The 19,967-nt window shown below is 44.6% G+C and overlaps 1 protein-coding gene across 2 annotated transcripts in view; it reads left to right on the top strand.

Moving 5' to 3' along the window:
• Positions 1 to 19,967, top strand: part of sh3pxd2b (SH3 and PX domains 2B) — a 74,510-nt gene that overhangs the window by 44,505 nt on the left and 10,038 nt on the right. Inside the window, exons 5-9 of one of the 2 annotated variants that reach the window (XM_056284564.1) lie at positions 6,316 to 6,407; positions 14,745 to 14,770; positions 15,603 to 15,638; positions 17,052 to 17,183; positions 19,306 to 19,407. In XM_056284564.1, coding sequence (XP_056140539.1) covers positions 6,316 to 6,407; positions 14,745 to 14,770; positions 15,603 to 15,638; positions 17,052 to 17,183; positions 19,306 to 19,407 — 388 coding nt within the window. The remainder of the gene's footprint in view (positions 1 to 6,315; positions 6,408 to 14,744; positions 14,771 to 15,602; positions 15,639 to 17,051; positions 17,184 to 19,305; positions 19,408 to 19,967) is intronic. The other variant, XM_056284565.1, reaches the window with a different exon arrangement.

The following is a 19,967-nucleotide window of genomic DNA, read 5'->3' on the forward strand; positions in this document are numbered from 1 at the left end:
GACACCAATGTAGCAAATTCGGGGGGCCGTCTGGGAGACCGTCACCACAGCCAGGATGCGAACCCGTATCTTCCACTCCGCAAGCGACAACGTTAACCAGTCGACTAAAGGGTCCGACCCGTTAGTCAAGGACCAACGTGTCTACTTATCCATGCACGTTACAATATGCATCAACTGCGCTGAGGACCGGGGGCTATGGCTCCACTAAATATTGAGGGTCCTACGAGGTTAAAGGAACGTACAGCCGGTTTAGGCAACATCTTTTACCACTTTAATGAAAAATAGGTTTGTGTCTTAAATGGGTGTGGTATGTTTACGGGAATAGTTTGCCCCTTCTAAGTAAAGGGTTTAGGTGCTCAGGTCAAAGTAGTTGTTAGTGTATGAAGGTATGTTAATTTTATTTTTATCTTTTTTTTTTGCTTTGGGATCTCATTTGCAGATTGTTAAGAGGAATTTTCAACCTCACATCAGAAGTGGTTTTGTCGGTTATCGAGTGATCGATCAGATTCTATTTAAGAGATTTTGAATGGGATTCAGAATCTGTTTAATTCATCAAGGAACTATTCGCATACCAGTAATAGGACTTGATGTGCGGCTTTTTTGTTATTTTTTCATATTCCGCCACAAAATACACTGGCAGGCAGAAGGAAGCACCATAAAAAGACTTTTAATTTTAACATTTGACAGGGCATAAGCTCATCTGTTATCATGCTGGTTTGAGGTTTGCTTGCGTGTGAGAGCAGGGGAGGTTGTTTGTCACTAAAATATGCATTTCACAAACGTTTGTTCCAACAATATCAAAGCAGCTGCTAATGGCTATGTGATGGTAAAAAGATGAGATTACCCGTAGAAGAGTGGCATGAAAAAAAATCCCCCAGGTGGCTGATGGGTCATTTGACATCTCCGGCGTAATGTCAACCCCCCGTCCCCCCCCTGCCCCCCCCTCATTGCCATATTTCACTGATCTTCTTATCAGAATCCCTCATCCAGAGGGTCAAAGGTAAATAGTTCTGTTTTTCCAGGAGCAGCCTTGGTTGTGTATCTCACCCACCTCAATGCAAAGTCAGGTTGATGGTGTGAAATTGGAGCGCAATTATGCCTCTTTTCCTAAGAACAGACGTCGTCTCAGACTTTCTGTCAAAGATTACAGCCTCGGCCTGACTCATATGGATTTTCCCCTGGTTGTGAAATTTCATGTTGTTTTTGCACCAGTGAGGAGCCACATTAAGTGAAGGAAAAACTACGATTGTGGGCACAAAGCAACATAAACTGCACCGGTCCAGGGTCACTAGTCCGGTCACACAGTCTTTCACTTAGTAGAAAATGTTGTGTGAAGTAAAGCTGTAGAAATATGGATGATCTTATGCTAAAGGTGAAGGGGTTATGATCCCCCCCCCTTTTCTCCCCAATTGTATCCGACCAATTACCCCACCCTACCAAGCCGTCCCGGTCGCTGCTCCACCCCCTCTGCCGATCCAGGGATGGCTGCAGACTAACACATGCCTCCTCCGATACATGTGGAGTCGCCAGCTGCTTCTTTTTACCTGACAGTGAGGAGTTTCGCCAGGGGGACGTAGCGCATGGGAGGATCACGCAATTCCCCCCAGTTCCCCCTCCCCCCTGAACAGGCACCCCCGACCGACCAAAGGAGGCGCTAGTCCAGCGACCAGGACACATCCACATCTGGCTTCCCACCCGCAGACACGGCCAATTATGCCTGATCAAACCGGATGCAACACGGGTATTTGAACCGAGATCCCCGTGTTGGTAGCCAGCGGAATAGGCCGCTACATTACCCAGACGCCCCAGGGTTATGATTTTTTACAACTCTCTTATGATATTTTGTAAAAGTATTGATAGTTTTGATTAACAAACTATATATGATGTTGATAGTATACCTTGGAATGACTTTGACTTTTAAAAAAACAACTTTAATACAATGTCACAAATTTACAGCAGCTTCGAAACAGACTCATGGAAACAGACAGAAATAACATTATCTGAAAACATCACTAAACGTTAATTCATCATCACCACTGATTTACAAGCACAACCATGCTATTCATTAATTTATGAAACGTAAATCAAAATTCTGGCTTTTACGAGAGAGGTGAACACAGGGACTATTTCCTCACACAGTTTCCCTTCCCTCTTGTTCTTTCTGGTGATATATATAGACAGTTTAGCTTCACCAGCAAGGAAGTTTCAAAGTTGCTACTTTGTTGCATTTTCTTTTTCTTTTTTTTTGTATCCCGCTCCGAAAATAAAATCAGTTTTAGACCACACTTCATTAAAGGAAGTAAACAAACAATCCAAAACACCAAAAAGTATCCTAAGTCTTATGCAGTCTGAAAAAACAAAACAAAAAACAAAACATGAAAAACAGTTTCTACCAACCCACAGAAAGGAATGAAATTCTTCACATGATTCTCAGTGCAGTTTAATAAAAACTTGGCTTCAGACGAACACACGTACACTGGCATTCCTTAAAGCTGCAGTAGGTATCATTGAACATTCCAATGCAAATCCTTCCGCCTCTCTCTGGTGCCTCGTAGCACTCCGCTAAGCCCCGCCCACCAAGTGACCTCTGCTGCTCCACGTCGCACTTCAGCCTTTTACGTTCTACAGCCAGGAAATCGTAGTCGATAATCTATCCATGTAAAATATGATTTTATTCGGCGAATCTCTTAGTTGCACAAATATTGTTAATGTGAAGCAGCCATTTTGAGTTGGTCTTGCTGATTTTTTAGGGTTAAGGTTACAACCACAAGCAACCGGCAGGGCAGCCACCCTGAAATTCGGAAATTTGCCAGCGGGGCGGAAACAAATTGATCGTGTACGCACGTAGACCAACCAATAGGAACGCCCTCTCTCTGAAATGACTAGTGATTGGCTAAAATCTTCCATAGGCTAGATTAAAAAAAAAAACCTGAATGCAGATCCCAGAGGAGGTACAGAAGTCTAGTTTTCCCTCGGACCACTTGAATTACAATATGCTTTAAGGTTATTATGGAATTTTTGCTCAATGACACCATGAAATAAAAAACTGCCTACCCCAGCTGCACAGATATTGTGTAGTCTTTATCAAGACACATCCAGTAGATGAAAATAAGCATATATCCAAACCCTTTTTTGGTAGGAATGATAAAAGTGCGGAGAGGTGGGGGGTTGCCGGTGCAGATGAGAATAAAAAGCACAAAAGATTGACATTTCTTTGTTCATTTTCATCAGGGCTCCAAACATTCCTCTGCCTCCTTTGAGAAAGAGGAGGGTGGGGGATGTACACAGGCTCAGTCACAACATGACTGTGCTCATTGGAGCTCATCCAGAAGACTTATTTGTCCTCTGTCTGAGAAACGCGCGCACGCGCAAACACACACAATTACCTTAATGCTCTCTGCTTTAAAGAACACCATAAAGTCCATTTGTCGTAATGTGCCTTAAACCCCACTGCACCTCACCCCCACCCCCAGCCTCACCGCATCCTGTCTGGGGAGAATTGTAATGAGATGACACGCCACAGGCTGGCTGGAACGGGAGCATAAATCCACAGAGAGACTGGCCAGCGCTAAGTACACCCTGACCCCAGATATAGTTTCTGGTCCGGGGCATGAGGCTCACACCACGAAGGGTCCTCTGGAGGTCACCAGTAAAAACACTTTAATCAGCCAGGGACTAGTGAGCTTCTCTGTCTGTTGGGGCATATGTAGCTGGAAAATGGGAGAAATTGAGTCATAAAACAGCCATTTCAAACTGGAATTCATCATTGGCGTTTGCATGCGCATGCGCACGTGTGTGTGTGTGTGTGTGTGTGTCTCTCTCTCTCTCTCTCTCTCTCTCTCTCTCTCTCTCTCTCTCTCTCTCTCTCTCTCTCTCTCTCTCATACACACGCCGGTCTTTTCTTTCTACCCCTCTCTCTCTCTGTCTCACACACACACACACACACACACACACACAAGTAAAATTTGGGGCGATGGCTGTGTTAAGGCAGCCAAAGACAAGTCAATATGCCCTCGCATACTTACAAAATGTATACCAGTATCAGTCCATGCCAATGGCCCATGCTGGAGAAAAGGAGTGGGACCACTGCCATGAACAAAGTGGGGCCAGTGTTCTCTATTAGCTACAAGGTCAGTGTTTTTGTGTGTGTGTGTGTGTGTGTGTGTGTGTGAGAGAGAGAGGGAGAGGGAGAGAGATTCTCCTTTTAGAGGACAGTATCGATGCACTTAGGAATATTAAAGAGTGAGGAAGAGGCCAGCAGTGGAAGTCTTGATGGATCGTGTAGAGCTGTGCTTGCCAGTAGCTAAGACAGAGCAGCCCAACTCACCATGCACTGAGTGATAATCACAGTGCAGTCGACAAACACCTGTCTGATAGCAGCATGCAGCCATTCTGGATGGATTGGGGGAGGGGGGGTGGATTGTTAAGGTGATTATCTCGCTCTGTGCTGCCCTTTTCGAAGCCTGAGCTGAAGGTGACGGAAAGACAGGGAGAATTCGTCCAATGTGTGTCTTGTTTAAGAGACAGAGAGAGACGACTTTGGTCCGCCTCACGCTTAAAACCAAGTGCTGAAAATGGTGTGAAATCGGGCAGGATTTCAGCTGGTCTGTAAGTCCTGCTGTTGACGGCTCACTGCTCACCATGAATAACATGGATGAAGATCCATATTTAGATAGAGATAAAGAAACACATCTACCATTCTCTCTCATGTGCATTCATTATTTTATTAGAATTGCATTAATTTGGGGCATCCAAGTGGTGTAGCAGTCTGTTCCATTGCCTACCAACATGGGGATCGCTGGTTCAAATCCGTGTTACCTCCGACTTGGTCATGCGTCCTTACAGATGCAATTGGCCGTGTCTTCGGGGGGGAGGGAGCCGCCGGATGTGGGCATGTGTCCTGGTCGCTGCACTAGCGCCTCCTCTGGTCGGTCAGGGGCGCCTGTTCAGCGGGGAGGGGGGACTGGGGGGGATAGTGTGATCCTCCCACGCGCTATGTCCCCCTGGTGAAACTTTTCACTGTCAGGTGAAAAGAAGCGGCTGGTGACTTCACATGTATCGGAGGAGGCACGTAGTAGTCTGCAGCCCTCCCTGGATTGGCAGAGGGGGTGGACCAGCAACCAGGGCGGCTCGGAAGAGTGGGGTAATTGGCCAAAGTAAAATTGGGGGGGGGGGGTCTCTAAAAAAGAAAAAAAATCTATATTTTCATACCTCTCTGATAGACAGCTTCTCGCCCCACCTTTAACTTTGGCCATTTAGAAAAGGGATGAATGATGTTATTACCCCATGTGATTGGACGGCACATCATATGCACTAGTTTATTTGAATCATGTGGAAACCTTAAGACGGTGTAATATGTGTAATCCTGCACGTGTCTCTTTAAATATTTAAGATGAATTATATCAATAAGAGAGAGCTCAATTGTGTTACCTTGTGTGTGTGTGTGTGTGTGTGTGTGTATGCATGTGTCTGAAAGATAGGGGGGAGAGTGACTGAGGATGTGTCGTAGTGTGTAGTCTTGTGTGTTGTGAGAGAGAAGGAGAGAGAGAGCGTTGGACAGAGATCAGAGTAATAAAGGAAGAAATGAGGAAGGTTGTTTGTCTTTCATCTCCAGCGGTTATGTCAGACCTCATCTGTTACTTCTTCCAGTGATCATCTCCAGATCCCCAGGAGAGAGAGCGAGAGAGAGAGGGCGAGGGCGAGAGAGAGAGAGAGAGAGAGAGAGAGAGAGAGAGAGAGAGAGAGCGAGAGAGAGAGGAAAAAGGAGGGTTAAACAGAACTGAATAGAGATTAGAGCCGAGGAAGAAAACGAAGATGAAATGCTATGACTCAGCAGTATTTAATGCCGGGGGGGGGGGTTATTACATTTACTCGTCACTAATATGCTTTTGGCTTTCCAAATCATTTAACTCTCTTCTTAAATGTTTCATATGTCAGTTCCATCGTTAGCAGAGCGGGCTGCAATACATATGAGTTACAACTGTGCTTTGATTTTGGATAACATTTATCAGCAAAGGCAAAGTAGGTGTAGAGATTTCTTTTTTCTTTTTTTTTTTTAGTATTTTCTCCTTCTAATGTCCGAGACTTATTTATTCAGTATGTGTTGTCATGGAGATGTGGCCATGATGTGAACCTGTCTCGAACCAATTACACTGATCAGACACAGGTGCAACTGCACCAGGCCACCTCACAGTAACTATAGCGGCCTCAACAAAATGAACTCAAACGCCATCGTTTCTCTATGTGTGGTGAGTCAGTAGTTTAACTGATTTTGTTTGTCCGTTTTTTTTTTTAATCTCCGTTCTGTTCTGTTAGGCCCTGATCCAGCTTCCGGTCTACATCTCCCAGTGCGAAGAGGTCAGAGTGTTCTTTGAGACCAGACCTGAAGACCTCAACCCACCCAAGGAGTAAGCACGCACACACACACACACACACACACACATACACACACACACACACACACACACACACACACACACACACACACACACACACACACACACACACACACACACACACACACACACACACATGTGCAGTGTTCCCCAACAGAGTCATGTACATTTGAAGTATGCATATTATATGTGTGTGTGTGTATGTGTATATATATATATATACACTCACCGGCCACTTTATTAGGCACACCTGTCCAACTGGTCGTTAACGCAAATTTCTAATCAGCCAATCACATGGCAGCAACTCAACGCATTTAGGCATGTAGACATGGTCAAGACGATCTGCTGCAGTTCAAACCGAGCATCAGAATGGGGAAGAAAGGTGATTTAAGTGACTTTGAACGTGGCATGGTTGTTGGTGCCAGACGGGCTGGTCTGAGTATTTCAGAAACTGCTGATCTACTGGGATTTTCACGCACAACCATCTCTAGGGTTTACAGAGAATGGTCCGAAAAAGAGAAAATATCCAGTGAGCGGCAGTTCTGTGGGCGAAAATGCCTTGTTGATGCCAGAGGTCAGAGGAGAATGGCCAGACTGGTTGGAGCTGATAGAAAGGCAACAGTAACTCAAATAACCACTCATTACAACCGAGGTATGCAGAAGAGCATCTCTGAACGCACAACACGTCGAACCTTGAGGCAGATGGGCTACAGCAGCAGAAGACCACACCGGGTGCCACTCCTGTCAGCTAAGAACAGGAAACTGAGGCTACAATTCGCACAGGCTCACCAAAATTGGACAATAGAAGATTGGAAAAACGTTGCCTGGTCTGATGAGTCTCGATTTCTGCTGCGACATTCGGATGGTAGGGTCAGAATTTGGCGTCAACAACATGAAAGCATGGATCCATCCTGCCTTGTATCAACGGTTCAGGCTGCTGGTGGTGGTGTAATGGTGTGGGGGATATTTTCTTGGCACACTTTGGGCCCCTTAGTACCAATTGAGCATCGTGTCAACGCCACAGCCTACCTGAGTATTGTTGCTGACCATGTCCATCCCTTTATGACCACAGTGTTCCCATCTTCTGATGGCTACTTCCAGCAGGATAACGCGCCATGTCATAAAGCTCGAATCATCTCAGACTGGTTTCTTGAACATGACAATGAGTTCACTGTACTCTGATGGCCTCCACAGTCACCAGATCTCAATCCAATAGAGCACCTTTGGGATGTGGTGGACCGGGAGATTCGCATCATGGATGTGCAGCCGACAAATCTGCAGCAACTGCGTGATGCTATCATGTCAGTATGGACCAAACTCTCTGAGGAATGTTTCCAGTACCTTGTTGAATCTATGCCACGAAGGATTAAGGCAGTTCTGAAGGCAAAAGGGGGTCCAACCCGGTACTAGCAAGGTGTACCTAATAAAGTGGCCAGTGAGTGTATGTATATATATACATATATATATATATAGCGTTTTTTTCCGAAACCGTCAGTGGTGTTGTAAGTGCTCAACTAATGAGAAGCGGAATATCAACACGGATACAGGCCATTAGCAGCCGATGAGTGCGAGACGCATGAAACAGGCCTGTGCTGCTATGCATTAAAACTTTTTTCTTGTATCCGTGTTGAGATATATACACACATTCACACACACACACAACCCTGCGACCCTGAGAACAGGATGAGTGGTTTGGATACTGGATGGATGGATATATATGTATATATAAATGCATACATACATGCACCCATATGCACTGGATATGCAAGACTGGACAGCAGGAAGGTCCAGGGTTCAAACCCCGGGGTTGTCCAACCTTGGGGGTCATCCCGAGTCATCCTCTGTGTGGAGTTTGCATGTTCTCCCTGTGTCTGCATGGGTTTCCTCCCACAGTCCAAAGACATGTAGTTCAGGTGAGTCAACCATAATAAATTGTCCCTAGGTGTGAATGTGTCGGCCCTGTGATGTACTGGCGGCCTGTCCAGGGTGTCTCCCCACCTGCTGCCCAATGACTACTGGGATAGGCTCCAGCTATCCCACAACCCCAGTTGGGATAAGTGGCTTGGATAATGGTTGGATGGATGGATGGATATATATTATATATATATATATATATATATATATATATATATATATATATATATATATAACTTTGTTAAAAGAAACACTCAATCTCATCCAAAACAATTGCATCATACCCAGTGTTGACAGCTATGATGTGCCAAAACCAAGTCACAAAGGCACTATGAACTCCCCCACCAGCATAAACAATAGATGCAAACATGTATACTTGTACGTACACACACATATAAACACGTATGGCAATGCACACACTGCAACTCTCCATCACCAGTGCATTGTTCTGAAGGTTAGCAGCCCCTTTGCTCAGCCTGGGTTAAGGGTGGCTGACTTCCCAGAGACCATAATGTAGGATACAGGCTCCAACCCATGAGATGTTTTCAGCACCAACAGCTGTCAACTGCGGCATTAGCCTTAACTGCTCCGTCATCACATACTGATGTCTGGCACCAGATGTTGAGAGGTCACGTCGCTCTGCAGGAAATTGAGCTGATACGTCTTGTGATGTTTACCACACACATAAGCATAGCAGTACCCTTCTGGATGGAGAAGGGTGAGCTGGGGCTTGAAGATTATTGGTTGGAAATGCTTGGCTGGCTGGTAAAATGAGGCTAGTTAAGTGAATGGGTAATACCATCCGCTCTCTTAACTAGTCTCTGTTGAAGCTCCTTCAGTAAGGCATTTCCTCTGGGCTGGGAGTTTAGGGTTACTAGTGCAACAGCGTGATTAGTAGGGTAAAACTAACTTGGCTCACAGTGGTCTAATTCTGTCTCGTCACTCATTAGTGGGTGAACAATGCAGCGTTTTGGGAATGTTTGTACTGGGCATCTCTTGGTGGCGTGCGTGTCATTACGCATGCTCTTTTCCTTCCCCTGAAATTACTCCCCTCAGTTGTTGCTGTAATGTATTTGTCATCAACTCACCTCGATAACCAAGGATTTCGCATTAGTCTTAGTCTTAGTCACCCATGGATAGACAAAGACACACCGTTGAGCCAATTTAAATGCAAAATTGTAATATGCCCGTTTATGTGTATTTGATATTTCAGCTTACAGTCCATTTGAGAGCAAATTCTTTTGATAGGTTTTCTCAAGCTTTTTGTGCATAGAAGAAGAGAAAACTGAGTTTTAGATCTGCGCAAATTTATTTTCATGAGCTGAGCTGTCCATCAATCAGACCTTCATCAGAACATACATGTGGGGGCATCCAGGTAGCGTGGCGGTCTATTCCATTGCCTACCAACATGGGGATCGCCAGTTTGAATCCCCGTGTTACCTCCGGCTTGATCGGGCATCCCTACAGACACAATTGGCCATGTCTGTGGTTGGGAAGCCTGTCATGGTCAATGCACTAGCGCCTCCTGTGGTCGGTCGGGGCGCCTGTTTGGGGGGGGACGGGCGGGGGAATAGCGTGATCCTCCCACGCGCTACGTTCCCCTGGTGAAACTCCTCACTTGTCAGGTGAAAAGAAGCGGCTGGCGACTCCACATGTATCAGAGGAGGCATGTGGTCGTCTGCAGCCCTCCCTGGCTCGGCAGAGGGGGTGGAGCAGTGATCCAGGAGGGCTTGGAAAATAGGGTAATTGGCCAAGTACAATTAGGGAGAAAAAGGAGGGCCACCCCCAAAAAAAAAGAACATACATGTGGGCTGTGGACTCGATAGAGGGTCTGATTAAGATAAAGCTAACGAACGTCGGACTTCTGTTACTCATACTGCATATGGAGCAAAGCAAGACTCGTTGATTGTCATCATGACCACTAAGGCCACCATTCTTCCAAGTGTTCTCTATAACACACACAGATGGACTGGTTGATAGCCTATTTAAGAATATAGTACTATTGTGTCTACCCCTCGAAAAGCAAAACAAGTTTCACATCTGAGTCCATTGTGTCACAAGTTACGATGTAAAAGTGCGTGCTTTGTCTTAGAGTTTTAAATTGAGGTTTCTTACATCATGGGCGGCACGGTGGCCCAGTGGTTAGCGCTGTTGCCTCACAGCAAGAAGGTCTGGGGTTCGAACCCCATGCCGTCCCAGGGCCTTTCTGTGTGGAGTTTGCATGTTCTCCCCGTGTCTGTGTGGGTTTCCTCCGGGTGCTCCGGTTTCCTCCCACCATCAAAAAGACATGCATGTTGGGGTTAATACTCCTGCCTGTGCCCCTGAGCAAGGCAATGGGAAGACGAACTGGAGTTGGTCCCCGGGTGCTGCCTGGTGGCTGCCCACTGCTCCTATACTATAGGATAGGTTAAATGCAGAGAGTAAATTTCATTTGTATGTATGTACAAAATGACTAGTAAAGAGTACTCTATTCTATTCTGTGGTATAAATTATTAAAGTTTTTTTTTTAATTTCTAAACCAATCTGTTCATTGATATGTTATTTAAGATGAGGCATAATAATTTTCATACATCTGCTTCCAAAAAAGTGTGTTATCACATCCCGACACCATGCCGCCCGCTGTTGACCTGACAAATCCACACAACTTGCACAAATGAAGTAACAACAGCCACATGATGAGTGAGCAACCACCACGTGTCTGTGTGGAAATACTTAATCTCTCTGTGGCTGTTTGTCAGTCTTATTGGTGCAGTCATAACTACCTAGACACATCTCCAAGGTCCACAACCTAGCGCCCGATTGTTTGAGAAACAGACCTGCAATGTTTCTAGAGGAATGGCAGATCTGTCAATGTGCTGTTTGCGTGTGTGAATAGTCGTGGCCTGCACACTTCCTCATTCACACACACACACATGCACTCGCACAGACACATACACCACCGCAAGTCATCAGTTCTCCATGGCAGAGAGCCGCCAAGGACACATGCCTTACTTCTCCTCATACAAAACCCCAAGCGTCTGGTGGAAGAGGGAGGGAAAGAGAAGGGAGCGTTTACTGGAGGCAGATGAATATAGAAAAGACCTTGGTTTGTCTTTATTGAAATCGGATTATGGCTCTCTGCTAAGGCTGCCTGGCAGTTGGCTGAATGACAGCCGGATTGGTCTACAGACACACAAGTCAATGTGGAGGAGGATTTATCACTGGTTATAACTCAGAAGGAAGCGGGGGGGGGTCGTCTCAGCCTGTCTCTCCCAAGAAACTGAAGTCGCTGTACAACAGGAGAGGAATGGAGACGAGAGGCCGTACACAGCGGAAATGTTGAGAAGAAACAATGGCCGATAGAGAGGAGGATCTGAGAAGAGAAGAAGGGAAAGGAGTGAGAGTAGGGGAAAAGTTTTGGAATGGGTGTGCAGTCAGAGGGAAGATAAGAGGGAAATGAGGGATGTTTTTACAGGAAGAGAAGATGAAAAATTGTAAAGAGGAGAAGAAAGGAGGAAGCTGAGCCAAGTAGACCACAACAGAGGAGATAAGAGGGAAAATAAGGTGAGATCATGCAGGAAGAAAATAGAGAAGAGGAGTTGAGAGGACGAGTGGGGGGAAGAAAGGAAGTGGAGCAAAAAGAAAGAGACGATGGAAGAAAAACGATTGGTGGTCGGACGGGAGAGGAGTGTTCGGGAACAGAGGGACAGAAAAGTGGAAGGTTAGGCAGATGAGAAAAGCGATTGGGTTCTCTTTCAAACCACTCCTGTCTCAATAGGCATCAACCTGAGCTGGGTTTTGTTTGAGATGAGAAGACTTGGTTTGCTTGAATTCCTGACAAGTGAGCCTTACAGTGACTCCACACAAAAGCCACTTTGATAGTCTGCTCCCACAACCTTCCTGTGATGATGGTCTGTGAGCCCATTCAACATCTGACTCTAAAACTTGACTCACCCAAGGTGAGGAGGCATCATAAAGGGTTCTTGTGGAAACATGGTTTAGATTAACCAGACCCTGAATAGCATCAAAGTAAAGTGAGCAGGTGGGCTTATTCAGTTTGGCGGACTGTAAACTGGTTAAATTAATTTTGTAAGACTGACTCCCTGAGTCTCTGGTCTGGTGCATTATTCGACCCCATGTTCACCTCAGTATAAAACACACACACACACACACACACACACACACACACACACACACACACACACACACACACACACACAGCTTCCCTTTGATAGTCCAAATCACTAGTGGAGCTTGGGTCTGCCTTCTTTTCATGTTGGGTGCAGTGTTATGGGTGTAAGATTTATCACAAACTAGAGCCGTGCCAATTAACAGTCCTGCCAATTGAGGAGTGCTTTTTTTGTGATTGAGAGTGTTTGTATTAAATGCAGGAAAATGAGAGGGGGAGTTGCCAAAGAAAGCGAAGAAGGGGAGATGGAAGGGTGAGGAAGAGAAATATAATACTCAGGATGGAAAGAGGAAGGAGAGACGAGGCTATAAAGCAAGGAGGGGGGGGTACGTTGATCGCAAAGTGAGGAAGATTGTGAGAGAGAATTAGTCGGAGGGATAGACAGGGAGAGGGGGAGAGAGGGCAGATCACTCCCCATTAACCCTCAGTGGCTGTTTTGGGCATCTGGACATTAAATCAGTTCTTGGCTGCTGCTGTGAACTCATGGAGTATTTACTCTGCTAATGAATCAACCAGACACAGCAGATGCTTTATCACACTTAACTGGAGCCCCACTTTTACAGACCAGCTATCCACCTTTACCCTACTAGAGAGCTGGAAAGAGAGAGAGAGAGAGAGAGTTTCTGCTTGAGAGATAAAGTATGTCTAAAACAGAATCACAGAGGTAGAAAAAGAAAATATGTACATCTAAATTCAAGTCAATTTTATTTGTATAGCCCAATATCACAGATTACAAATTTGTCTCAGTGGGCTTTACAGCAACACAACATCCTGTCCTTAGATCCTCACATCGGATAAGGAACAACTCCCTAAAAAAGCCCTTTAAGAGAGAGAAAAGATAGCAAGAAACCTGAGGGAGAGCAACAGAGGAGGGATCTCTCTCCCAAGACGGACAGATGTGCAATGGATGTTGTGTGTACAGAAAAAAAACACAATTTACAGAATACAACAATGCAAGAGGATGACAGAATTATAATGGAATTATAAAATATATGAAGAATATGATGAGGAGGATGCCAAGCAGTGTCCAGATGCCACCAGAACAGCCCAGGACCCGAGCCACGTGACCACCATCACCATGTAGATGTGACAGGAGGACAGACTACACATGCACACAGGAGAGACTCCCACATCATACCATTCACATACACAGGAGAAGAGACAAGAAAAGACATTGGTCACACATCTGACTGAGAGAAGGATACAACATTAAAATAGAATAGGAATTTATAAGAGGTATAAAAAGAAAATGTGATGAGGATGCCAAGCAGTGTCCAGGTGGCAACCACCATCACCATGGAGACCTGGGAGGAGGACCTACTACACGTGCACACAGAGGAGACTCACATAACACCATTCACACACACAAGAAGAGAAAGGAGAAGACATCATTCAGAGAGAGAGAAAAGACGTGAGAGAAGAGAACACTTTGCAATAGTCAATAATCTATACTCTATAATCACGTTGGCAGAACAGTGCTTGGTAAAGTCATTGAGACAGAAACCCACCCGCCAAGCAGTACAGGTTAAGTACTCAATTTAAAGGCAGCTAATTGTACATTAAGGCAAAAAGATGAGTTTTAAATTTAGATTTAGAGGACACAGCAGACTCTTGATTGTCTGACGGCAGCCTGTGTTTTGAGAGCAAAGAGGTTGAGATGGACTGTACGGTTTAAGGAGATCAGACAGGTATAATGGGGCGAGCCCATTTAGCATTTTATAAGTCAGCTGAAGCACCTTGAAGTCTGATCTAACATGGATAGGAAGCCAATGAAGGGTGTGTGTGTGTGTGTATGTGTGTGCATGCGTGCGTGCGTGCGTGCGCGAGTAAAAAGAGAGTGAAAGGAAATTGTTAAGTGTTTGGCATTGTTATAGACCTTATAGAGAGAGGTAAATGTTAAACTTCAATTTCAATTCAATTCAATTTATTGTCATTAAAAACAATTTGCAGGCACATGTTAAAAATGAAATGAGGGCTGTGGATTCACCAAACAGTGCAAGACAAACACAGCAAACAATTCAAGGAATTCAAGGATCACTTATCAGATGTACGTCGCTTTGGATAAACGTGTCTGCTAAAGGAAATTGTAACATTGCAACTTATCACATACTCTTACCATATATGCTCACAGGTAGTCCCCACAGATTACTGGAAATGTTAAAAATTGGATTTAATTTTGTAGGTTAGAAATTGCTTCTTTAGTAGTGAAATATGATTTACATTTCCTTGTGCTCATGTTTGTGATTTTTCCTCTTTTTTTTTTCCAGAGAAGCAATCGGAAAGAAAAAATCAGGTAAGACCGAGCTGTACTTATGTATTCATTTGAACTTGATAAGGTGCTGTTCGGGTGCATCATTTTATTTTGTCTTTAAAAGGGGTGAGTATGGAGGGAGAAAGGAATTCAGATGTGTTATTAAGTTAATTGTTCTTTCATTGATGCCAAGAGACTTCAGAAAGTGCTACTTGGCAACAATATAATCTTATCAGAGTTGGCTCAAATAGTATTTGCTAAAATTCTTGGCACTTGTTTGAACCTGGGTGGAATACCAGATGGGTTGGCTAACGTGCACCAAGACAATTCATAGTGTTTGATAAGAGCACATGAAAAAACACAGGCTTTGCTTTCAAATTCTTAAATATTATTGCATCTATCATCTGGAAATTGCTACAATAACCACCGTGGCAATTGATCTAGAAAATTAAGCAAACAAATCATATAAATTATATTAGCAAATACTTTTTTTTAACCAGAGTTCAGATTCATAACAGAATTTTCCTTGTTATTGTATCCGGTTTATTATAACTAATATGGGATATTGTCGCCATCTATTGGTGAAGTAGTATCACACACCCAACTGTTCACCCAAAGACTGCGTTTCATTGATATCAGCTATTCCATGAATACAAAACAAACGTCTTCTCTGAGTATAAAGTGGTTTTAACACCCAAAGACTGTTTTCTTGGTGCTCTGGAAAGCGTCAGTCTACCAAAGAGCCGTCTCACTTTTGTTTCGTTGTTTTCTTGTCTTATTTTCCCTTTCCTCTCCATTCATCTAACATTCTTAAGTTGCATCCATGCCATTTGTTTCATTGTTACCTCTCCGTTCATTTTTTCCTCCCTATCAGGCCTTGTGGAGAGAGCGACTACTTTCCTAAAGCGAGGTAGTAACAGATTGTCATGCTTGGCTGTGCTGTGTGTGTGACCACCTCCCCGGGTTGCTTAATAGCCTGACCTCCCCTACTCTCCTTCCCTGACCAGGCATGTGGGACTTGACGCTGAGGAAAGCTTGGCGCTTGCCCTGGTACCCTAGGGGAGGATGAGGGATAGCAGGGAATGTTTTGTGAACTCCAGGGCCAAACTAGGTGTTAAGGTGGATTAGAGTTATGGATTTTTGTCATGGAGTAGAGGAGTGGAGAAAGCAGCAGGCTTTTACTATGGACCTGAATGATCGTCTACGGTAGGGACGGCAGGATCATTCAAAGGGACAATGTGCCCACCTACTGTTAAGATCTGATTAAATCGACCTCACATTTCCAGTTATGTGAAAAAAGAAAAGACGACAACTTTATATTGCACATCAGAGTCAACCACAAATATTGGAGTTACTAAGTTTGATGGATGCTGCAGACCCTGGAGATATACAAGGCTCCCTGCAATGTAATGTATCGATTCCTGTCCTATCCTCTACCCTTGATCAGCTTAACAAGTCATCGAACTGTTGAGGGCTAATGTACAACAGGCTGCTGGATACTTTGATTTTCATACATTTAAAAATACACTTTAATATTCATGTTGACCGTGCTTTTGGCAATACAAATGTATCAATTTTGTCATGCCGACAAGGCAAATTGAATTTTAATATTTTCCAAAAGGTGTGATATAGTGTTGGGCTGATTTAAATCTCGCAGATTTTGCCTATAAACTGTTTGTTATAAGAACAGATTAAAGCAAAGGAAATTTGCCAATACTCTTCATATCTGGCTCTACCTGAAAGATTTAAGACTCGATAATGAGATGTTAATGCTGGCCGAATGGGAGCACTGAGTTCACGATGGGTGTTTTCGTTTTATTTTTCCATCTGGTTTGGTTCTAACATTGGTGGTGGGTTCTTGTGGTGCTGGTTTGCTGTTGTGTGGAAGTCACAGCCATGTTGATGATTGGTACAACCTGCCCCCCCCCCCATTTCTTAATCTTTACATTTTCATAACACCACTATCTGTCCTTCATTCTGACCCTCATCGTCAGCCCTCCTCTTTCCCCTAATCGAACAATCCAATCACACCACCTACCTCCTCATCTGCATCCTGCCTTGGTGTAACTCCATACTGTACATAAGCCTCCTTTCCATCTCATTTTGCCCAATATCTCACGAAATCTGGAAACCATTGTTTGAACAAATTGAGATTTTGGACTTGTAAGCATTATAAATCCAATACCATGAAATTGTTTAACGCAGTTTCAATAAACGAGAGGATACGGAGAGCAGGCTTTGCTACATTACTGAGATCTCATCCCTGACTGGGTCATAGAAAAATAATAAAAGGGAACGTTTCCTATGTCTGCTTCTGTAACAGGAGACTCCAGCTCAGCAGACCCACTCCTCCTGGACCAGTACGTGGCCGTTACGGACTACGAGAAGCAGGAGAGCACCGAGATCAGCCTGCATGTGGGCCAAGTGGTGGAAGTGATCGAAAAGAATGAGTCTGGTGAGGCCACAATACACCTCACAGGATGTATTCACCCTCCTTTAATACTCCTTAAACACATATTTAGATGCTTTCATATTAGAATCTGCAATGCCTGATTCTCTATTATTATTATTTTCTCCCCAATTGCACCTGGCCAATTACCCCCCTCTTCCGAGCCGTGCCGGTCACTGCTCCAACCCCTCTGCTGATCCGGGGAGGGCTGCAGACTACCACGTCTCCTCTGATACATGTAGAGTCGTCAGCCGCTTCTTTTCACCTGACAGTGAGGAGTTTCACCAGGGGGACGTAGCGCGTGGGAGAATCACACTATTCCCCCCAGTTCCCCCTCCCCCCCGAACAGGCGCCCCGACTGACCAGAGGAGGCGACCAGGACACATAGCCACATCCGGCTTCCCACCTGCAGACACAGACAATTGTGTCTGTAGGGATACCCGACCAAGTCAGTGATAACATGGGGAGTCGAACCGGCGATCTCCATGTTGGTAGGCAACGGAATAGATCGCTACGCTAGCTGGACGCTCCAGAAATTTTACATGAAAACTAATCCACCTTTGATGCTTTCTTTTGCTGGTGTATAGACCAGTCCATTCTGAGGTCATTTTGCTGTAACGTACTGTAGTCACAAGATGGTGGATGATTCACTGCCCCAAACCACATTGTTTTTCCACTGGAAAAAAAGTCAGCTCAAGTTAAGTTTGCGACTGACAGGAAAAAGCCACCGACCTCTGAATACTTAAAACGTTCACCACTATAACTATAATCCTAATTTAGAGAATACTTTTGTAAAAACACTTTCTAAGACAAATCAAGTGAGTACAATTTATATAATAATAAAAAAAAATCAATAGTGAAATGAAAATAAGAAACGAATGAGATGGAATTGGTGGAAAATAATACAGGTCAATAAACATTTGTTTTTAAAAGTCTTCAAAGATGACTGAAAATGTACCGGACAAGCCCACTGAGGCAAATTTGTAATTTGTGATAATGGGCTATGTAGATAATATTGACTTGACAAATGTAATCATAACTTTTGAGCGTGCTTCTGCATAGATACACCTTAGCAAACAGGGTTTCTGGGTAAGCATGGTTCAAAAAGACATGCACACTTCTAACATCTCAGCAACCTTGACGGTGTCCATGGGCCTAAACTGAATGTCGATAAGTCAAGTGGGGAAGTATTTCTAGCAGTGGGACATTGACATGAAACCAAAACAGTGACATGACTCTGACTCATTCAAACCATAGAAACCATAGTCCTAACATAAACCAGTCCACGTTCGGGTAAATATCTTGTCCTTGATCGTACCTAGATACAGTCCGGGTTTGAAACCAGTGACATGAAATCGAAAGAGACACAACACAGAATGAAAGACAACTCAGGAATCAGGAACACTTTTTTCCCCCAGCTCACCACAGTGCAACACAAAAACACATCCAAAAACTACAAGAACACACATCCAAAAAAAACAAAACAAAAAAAACATTGTCCAAGGGAACAAACGCCAGGATGACTATCAGGACTGCTGGTCTGCTTGGGCTAGCAGTTAGCTTAGTCTGCCCCGCTTCCGCGTCCTGTTTGATCACCCTCGGTGTTTCCTCTTTGGGCGCAGTTCCGGGCAAGGTGCTGTGGTCCCTGGGCCCACCGGTTGCAGCAGACCTGGCTCCCTCAGCCGATCCAACGCGAACTCTCCCAGGCAGACACCCTCGAGACACCTCCCCGCACTCCACACGACGACACCAAAAACACTAGAGTCAACGCCAGGCGAGGCCGCCACCGGACTGCACTCAGTGTTATCAGAACTGCCAGTCTGCATGGGCTAGCAGTTAGCTTAGCCTGCCCCACTTCCGCATCCTGTCAGACCGCCCTCGGTGTTTCCTCCTCAGGTGCAGCTCCGGGCGGGGCCAACTCAACACAATGAACAAAATAATGGCTATGTACCTATGGTTTTCACTGTTTCGTTCTTTTATTAATTTTCCTTGTTTCTTTGTCTGCATTCCTTCAGGTGTCCCTGTATATTTTGTGACACAGCCTTTAAGGTCATATGTGAGCGCTGCTTGCAAATATGTAGGCAGGTGATTAAGGATAAATGTTTTTATTTGCACTGTGTTCACTCAGGGTGGTGGTTTGTGAGTTCAGAGGATGCCCAGGGCTGGGTCCCTGCCACCTGCCTGGAGGCTCAGGATGACCCTGATGACTTCTCTCTGCCAGGGGAAGAAGGTATGGAGCTTTTCCTTCAGTGCTTCTGTTTTCGTCTTATACGAAGAGATGTAAGCATTGCTGATTGATATTGCCAGAATAACACACAACCTAGTAAGGAGAACAGTGGTGGAGGGGGTTGTCAGAAGGGACTCTGGCTTATTTGGACCTAAACGAAAGCAATATAGAGAATAGGCCTGAGACACTTCTTTTAACCATTCCTATGTAGATTTACCATTAAGCTGAAATGTGGATGGATCCAGAATCCCATATTTGAGCATATGAAGTCTGCAGCCTTTCCAGTGTATTCACAAAGTCATTAACACAGCTCAAATCCCTCTCTGCCAATCTCTGACCAGTTATAACTGAGAAGATGTCAGCTGAATTTCTACCTGTGGTTGAGATGCCATCTTTAATCTAAATCAAGAGGCACACTTTCATTTTGTTATTAGGCTTTATGGCTGTTTATCAAGTTGGCAAGCACACAAATCATGGTTTGTGAGTGAGAATGAAAGGGGAACTCATGTCATTAAGAAACTGCACTCCAGGTTTGCATGAATGCCACATGTAAGACCATGACT

This window comes from Lampris incognitus, chromosome 8 (assembly GCF_029633865.1).
Source record: "Lampris incognitus isolate fLamInc1 chromosome 8, fLamInc1.hap2, whole genome shotgun sequence".
Lineage (NCBI taxonomy): Eukaryota > Metazoa > Chordata > Actinopteri > Lampriformes > Lampridae > Lampris > Lampris incognitus.